The sequence below is a fragment of the Poromitra crassiceps genome (assembly GCF_964638095.1).
Source record: "Poromitra crassiceps genome assembly, chromosome: 11".
Taxonomy (NCBI): Eukaryota; Metazoa; Chordata; class Actinopteri; order Beryciformes; family Melamphaidae; genus Poromitra; species Poromitra crassiceps.
In genome coordinates this window covers 27558126-27565625 of record NC_139643.1, presented here as the reverse complement: position 1 = coordinate 27565625, position 7500 = coordinate 27558126, and the positions used below count along the sequence as shown (strand labels likewise).

Below are 7500 nucleotides of genomic sequence, written 5' to 3'. Positions count from 1 at the left end.
ACGGGACAAAGCGTCAATATGCTACGCGCTCGGAGTGAGAACGGGTTGAAATATGACAATTCTGTCTCAAATTCAAAAATGAGCTTTATTGACTGAGGGAAGCGTGTATGTGTGCGTGCGTGCGTGTGTGGCAGAGATGGGGACTTGCCACTTGGACTCGGGTCGCACAGGGACTTGAGGCTTGTCCTCAAAAGACTTGAGACCTGACTTGGACTTCCACAGAATGACTTGTGAGCATGTGTGGTAGATGGGTATGAGGGAAGCTGACCTCGGCCTCTCCTCACCTCTCCTCTAAAGCTGGATTCACCTCGCCTCACCATTTCCCCGCTCTAATTGAAGAGTTGATTAATCGACAAATCTGTAAAATTGCTTTTCCCACATTATTGTCTCACAATAACTGCCAGCCTGCATCAAGGGCAAAATGAGCTGGAGTGGCATGTTGTTGTGATGAACGCCTGGGCATGTTGTTGTGATGAACGCCTGGGCATGTTGTTGTGATGAACGCCTGGGCATGTTGTTGTGATGAACGCCTGGGCATGTTGTTGTGATGAACGCCTGGGCATGTTGTTGTGATGAACGCCTGGGCATGTTGTTGTGATGAACGCCTGGGCATGTTGTTGTGATGAACGCCTGGGCATGTTGTTGTGATGAACGCCTGGGCATGTTGTTGTGATGACCTGGTGTTTCCTGAACGCCCGGGCATGTTGTTGTGATGAACGCCTGGGCATGTTGTTGTGATGAACGCCTGGGCATGTTGTTGTGATGACCTGGTGTTTCCTGAACGCCCGGGCATGTTGTTGTGATGAACGCCTGGGCATGTTGTTGTGATGCCAACTCATCATTCCCTGAATGCCTGGGCATGTTGTTGTGATGAATGCCTGGGCATGTTGTTGTGATGAACGCCTGGGCATGTTGTTGTGATTAATGCCTGGGCATGTTGTTGTGATGAATGCCTGGGCATGTTGTTGTGATGAATGCCTGGGCATGTTGTTGTGATGAATGCCTGGGCATGTTGATGTGATGAATGCCCGGGCATGTTGTTGTGATGAATGCCTGGGCATGTTGATGTGATGACCTGCTGTTTCCTGAACGCCCGGGCATGTTGTTGTGATGCCAACTCATCATTCCCAATAATAACTCAGAACCAGGGGAAAAACACTGTCAATATCTGACAATTTTTTATTTATTTTTTTCTCGCAAAAACCCGAACAACTAATCCCGTATTTAAGGACAGCTCGTAAAAATAGATGAATTCAAAATGCTTTAATACAGAGGGATTTTCAGTCTCATGAATGTGATATATTCAAAACGTTTAGAATAGGTGGATTGTATGGGGTTGTAATATCCTGCCTGTGATTTTCCATGGAAAAGGACTGATTGGGTGTATGTGAGACAGATGCTGCTGTCCACAGTCAGAGGAAAGGTGGATTGGATCAGTACATGTGCAGAATGAATGATATAAACTGTGTGTGTGTGTGTGTGTGTGTGTGTGTGTGTGTGTGTGTGGGGGGGGGGGGGGGGGTGTGTGTGTGTGTGTGTGCTTGCGTGAGTGTGTGCGAGCAAGTGAGATAATGAATCAGTCAATAAGTGTGTGTCCATGCGTGTGTAAATGCATGTGAGTGGTGCTGACAAACAGAGAGGCCACTGTCTCTTTGTTCAGCATCTGGAGACATTTAACTCTACTAGGTACAAGGTGTATACACACACATGCACGCACACGCACACACACACACACACACACACACACACACACACACACACACACACACACACACACACACACACACACACACACACACACACACACACACGTACACTAATGCACTGTCTATTTTGATCTGCTCAAGTCCAAATCATGCTGCTCAAAGCAGCAACCCAAATCTTTTGGCATTTGTAGAACTTCATCAAGGCATTTATTTGCTTCTAAGTATGTCAAAAGTATCGATAAGTCTCAATACTAAAAATGTTAAACCGATACAATACTGATTTGCAACAGTATCGATATAATCAAACATACTGCAGATATTTCCCTCCCTATCATTGGTGAGCATCTGTTGCTTCAACAAGCTCAAAGTGTTCTGATAGGCTGATGACTAGAGCATGGTTAATATGCTGTGTTCTGATAGGCTGATGACTAGAGCAGGGGCAGATCCATGTATATAGAAGAGTCGCAACATCTCCATTCACTCCAATGGACCAGTTTTTTACTCTCAAGAGTTCCCGGAAGTAAGGTCCTGGATTAAGCAGCGCTGTCGAGTTGCAGCAAAATGCACAGTTCGTCAGTGTTTCCCACAGGATTTTGAGAATTTGTGGTGGGGGACCACAGACCCTCTAGGGGGGTGCGGGGGCATGCCCCCCGCGAGATTTTTTATAACATTTTAAAGTAAAATGCATGAATTTGGTGTACTTTGAGAAAGCTTAAGAGCAAAATTAAAAGGCTAGATCTATGAAGAACATGTCATCATTACTGTGCTGTGGGTTTACAATGACAAACTAAATTTCTCCCTATAGGTCAGGGATACTCAACTTGCTTTGCCACTTTCGTGAAATGATAGAAGGCGAGGGGCCAGTTAATAAACAAACAATATACATTTTTCTGTAGCGGATTGTAGGTTTTTGGGGTGTCAGCTGGAGTTTAGGCTGACAGTGTTGTGCACACCGGATAGTTAGTTAGGTTACGGTAAGTTAGTTGGGTTAAGTACATACATAAGTGCCTAGGTAGCGAGCAGATGGCGGTATTTGACAATTTAGCAGCTAAATCATAGATTATTGAAAGATATTCCATATTCCAGACTGAAATGCTATAACAGAAGTATTGGCCAGAATGACATGAACATTTATTGGACACTTATTCAGCGGATATCTTGCATGTTGCGTTCAGGTGCACTGTAAAAAAAAAAAAAAAAAAAAATATATTGTGGCGGTCAAAATATTATTGTGGCGGCCCGCCACAAATTCCTTTATGTATGGGAAACACTGCAGTTTGTGATGTACTTTGAAAGACGTTTAAAGAATCAAATTGTACATTATCAGCCTTTATTTTAGCCTTTATTTCTGATGACTAGAGCAGGTGTAATCTGCTGTGTCCTGATAGGCTGATGACTAGAGCAGGGGCAATCTGCTGTGTTCTGACAGGCTGATGACTAGAGCAGGGGGTAATCTGCTGTGTTCTGATAGGCTGATGACTAGAGCAGGGGAAATATGCTGTGTTCTGATAGGCTGATGACTAGAGCAGGGGTAATCTGCTGTGTTCTGACAGGCTGATGACTAGAGTAGGGGTAATCTGCTGTGTTGTGATAAGCTGATGACTAGAGCAGGGGTAATCTGCTGTGTTCTAGGCTGATGACTAGAGCAGGGGTCATCTGCTGTGTTCTGACAGGCTGATGACTAGAGCAGGGGGTAATCTGCTGTGTTATGATAGGCTGATGACTAGAGCAGGGTTAATCTGCTGTGTTCTGATAGGCTGATGACTAGAGCAGGGGTAATCTGCTGTGTTCTGATAGGCTGATGACTAAAGCAGGCGTAATCTGCTGTGTCAGGTTAGACTCAGCTCTCAGTCTTAATCCGTTTCACTACTGTAAGACTGAGAATATTACTATTTAAATCTTTTCATAACGTTAGGTGGTGCTGTTGGAAGCCTTGCATCGGAGAGCCAATCATGAGTGTTGTGGGCGGGCCTGCTTTCTGGGAGCAGTGACGCTCATGCAGAACCGGTGCTGTCACATTTGCGGAGAAACATATTAATCACTTAGAAACAAACATAACCTGTTAATAGGACGTGTTTCATCCGGCCCCGGCGGCTAGAGGTCTTTCCCCCAGCGATATGCCCGACTCCCGAGGCTACGTTACAGAGCCTGCTGTCTGATGACTTCACAGCGCTTCACAGTAGCAAGCGGGCCACTTCCGGGTAGGACAAATTATTGTAAAATAAACAACAGGTATAAACTCTCTTTGCAGCACATCAGTGTCTTGCTCTATATTGGAACTATGAAACATTACATTGCCGCTACCAAATAAAATTCTAATAATAAATGTAGGCGTGTCTGCTGCCGGCCGTTCTCGCCGGGCTCAATGAACCAGATTTGGAACAGTAAATTCCCAGACGTTTGGTGGTTAGGTGGCGCTGTTGGCGCCGTTCACCAAACGTCTGGAAACCGAGACTAGTGTCAGGTCAAAGTTTTATCGGGCCTACATTATGGATAAGCGTGCGTCTGTCCGTCCATCTGTCTTCGTTTGATGTGTGGTCATTTCCCGCCGTGTGGTATCGAACATGGTACAGTATCGAGTATCGATATTTTCCTGGGTATTGTATTGAAGTTGGAAATTCTAATATCGTGCCAACCCTATTTACTTCACCAATCAAATCAAGGGATTTTTTTTTGCTTCATAAAGAGATAGAGAAAGGTGGAAAGAGAGCAGGAATGAGAGACATACAGTACATACAGGGAGAGAGAGACAGACAGAGAGGGAAGGATGGAGGGAGACAGGAAACACTTGATCTGTTTGAACCTACATTTGCTCTCAAAGGCTCCTGCTGTGGTATTGTGCTGCTGTCCAACTACCACGCAACATGTGCCATGACAGAATGCTGACAGATGCTCTATATTCTGACACATTGTATTCCCAGATGCATTTTTAATATTTGTGTGGGTGGTCATCTGTGTGTGAGCTGCTTCTTGCTGTTTTGTTTGTTTGCTCTTTCTTTATAAGTGTTTTTGGCGTTCAGATCTGCTCCACCAGGTTTCATATTGGTCAATTGTTATTAAAAAAAATAACTGAGTATAATCATAATAATCATACACATAATCAACTAATTGTATTGTTTCATGCATTGCATTGAACATTTAGTTTTTGTATATGTTGTGTGCCACCTGTAAGTCATTTTACAATAATAGCCTAGATATAATCAAGCTTCAACATTGAATAATATTTGGGGCCAGTTGGTGGGCCTAAGTAAGGGTCCAAACTAGGGCTGTCAAAATTGCCCCAAAATCATATTTGAGTATTCCCTCTAAACAAAACATATCCGTTTGAATATATTCAAATACTTTTTTTTTTGCGTGCGTGCGTGTGTACGTGAATACAACCAGAGAGCTTATATAACTACTTGGTGTATTTATTTGAACATAAACATGTTTTTTATTTCAACATAAGCATTGTTTTTTTCCCATATTTATTCAGTCAGTACTAATAAATTAGTAGCCTACACTTTTGTAATGTGGGCAAACGATGTATGCTTTTATGTTGCCCTCTTGAGCAGGTTTTTTACCTGGTTAAATGTAAAAAAAATAATAATAATAATAATAATAATAATAATACATTTGAATATTAATTTTCATATTCAAATATTATTTTAATTGTTATATTTGAATATATATTTGAATATATAATATTCTTTGACAGCCCTAGTCCAAACTCGTAGTACAGAGGGTGGATTGATGGCATTCCCAGGCCCAGCCGAGTGGCAGCAAAGGCTGTGTGAGAGCCAGGAAAAAGAGCCGTGTTGTGTTGTGTGTAGGGGACATGGCTGGACGTCCAGCCAGCAGGAAATGAAGGTGGTTGGTGGATGGGTGATTCATTTTGTGTCATTCACATTCATTTACTTTCCTCTCCGTTGAGTTTGAATTGGTTGTGATTTAGGGGAACACTGAGTCACTTTTTGGCCACGGCGTTGGTGAAACTCTACCTGACTGGTTGGGAGGAAACAGGGCTGGGACCAATGCACTTTCACACAGTGGATTTCCTTCAACATGCCAACAGTGGACTCTTTTTTTCCCATGAGGTGTCATATCCAAGCCATTAAAAAGGATTCAGAATGATTGATCTATCCGTGGCAAACCTGTTGCTGTTGTTGCTGCATTTTACATGGACAGAATGAATTGTGTGTCAAGGCAAAGACAATACTTACAACATGGAAAACAATTCAAACTCAATGGGGGGGGGGGGGGGGGGCATGCACAAAGGTACATTACAGAAGACATAGCATTCTAAGTGACACATTTGGACAGGAGCAGGTAATGGTGAGGACCTCTACTTGACACTAGACAAAGAAATAAGAGGAACCAGTTTAAGTCTAACTTGCAGGTCGTTCCAGGACCAAGGGCCAAAATAAGAGACTCCTTTTTCCATTATACTGTAGTGAGATAACACGCAGACAATAGTTGGAACGAAACACAGCTACAAAAAGGGGAAACTTGAGAGTCCATTGACTTTGTTATAGCACAAGGTAATCTCCATCTTAAGCCAGGATTCAGACGGCGTTTCTCAATGTTAAGGCTCCTTCCTCGGCAGGATGGGTCAAAGTTTTTCCTAGCCAGCGAGAGAAGGGCTGTTGCCTGCCCTCTGTAGGAAGACCCATCCTGCCGAGGAAGAATCCTTAACGTTGAGAAACAGCGAGAGAGACCTTGCCCTGACCCGGAAGTCCTTCTTGAAGACTCCGGCATCAACCTAACTACCCATTAAGCTCCACACACTTCAGCCTGAAAACCAATAGGACATTAGCTAGGGTGCCGTGACAACTGGAGTTCAAGTGTGTTATGCACAGATTTTGACTGATACTGCAAATACACTTTTATAGATTCAAAAAACATTTAAACTTGCAAGAATAGCACAATTTTCAATCAAGTTCCATATTAAAATGGTAAATAAATATCCTTAATCCTGTTCATATTCATTCTATATTCATATCTACATATTCATCTTGTATTCATTCTAATTCAATCATATTTGCTAATTCACTGCCTCTCTCTCTCTTTCTCTGTAGGCGTGTCCACGCGTGTTGCCGTTGCCGACGCTGCGACTTCACGGCTCCCGATTCGTCGGCCCTCCTCGACCATTTTAACTCCGCCCACTGTCACGACTCCTCCCCCTCGTTGAGCTCGTTGTCGACCACCACCTCCTTAGCCACCTCACTGACGACCTCGTTAAGCCCCTCGTTAGCGCTCTCGGCCAACGGCTGCTCAGCTCCCTCTACTTTAGCCATTAAAGAAGAGAGCAAGGGGGATCTCCGCCTCCTCTACTCGCTGGCGCCGCCTGAGGGGAGGTTGGCGGAGGGCGGGAGGGAGGAGGGAGGAGGGGTGGTGAAAAGCGAGGGAGGAGAGGAGAAGGAGAGAGGAGAGCGGGAGAAAGGCTGGATCCTCGGTGAGACCAGAGGACTGGGGGAGAGAGGAGGCGAGCAGGCCCACGGCTTGCTGTGGGTGCCCAAGGAGCGAATGGGAGGTGACAGGGGGGTCGAAAGAGGCGCAGGGGGTGGGAGCCCCTCTCTCTTCCCCTCCCCCCTCTCGCTGTCGTTCGTTTCGGCCAATCACGAGGCCTCGCAGCAGAAAAGGGGCGTGGCTTCACCTAGCATGGTCTACCTGGGAGACACTAAGTCGTTTTTGGGAGACGCCAAGTCGTACGGTGGAGGAGGGCGGCCGGGAGGAGGAGGCGCAGGTGGAGGAGAGAAGCAGAGCCAGATGCCTCCTCAAACTCAGCAGCACTCAGGAGGAGGAGAGGGCAAAG

At 45.0% G+C, this 7500-nt stretch overlaps 1 protein-coding gene across 1 annotated transcript in view; it reads left to right on the top strand.

Moving 5' to 3' along the window:
- trps1 (trichorhinophalangeal syndrome I) overlaps positions 1-7500 on the top strand; it is a 206162-nt gene that overhangs the window by 121913 nt on the left and 76749 nt on the right. The window contains exon 9 of the mRNA XM_083646814.1: positions 6764-7500. This exon is cut by the window's right edge and continues 38 nt beyond it. Within this exon, the coding sequence (XP_083502940.1) occupies positions 6764-7500 (737 nt within the window). The remainder of the gene's footprint in view (positions 1-6763) is intronic.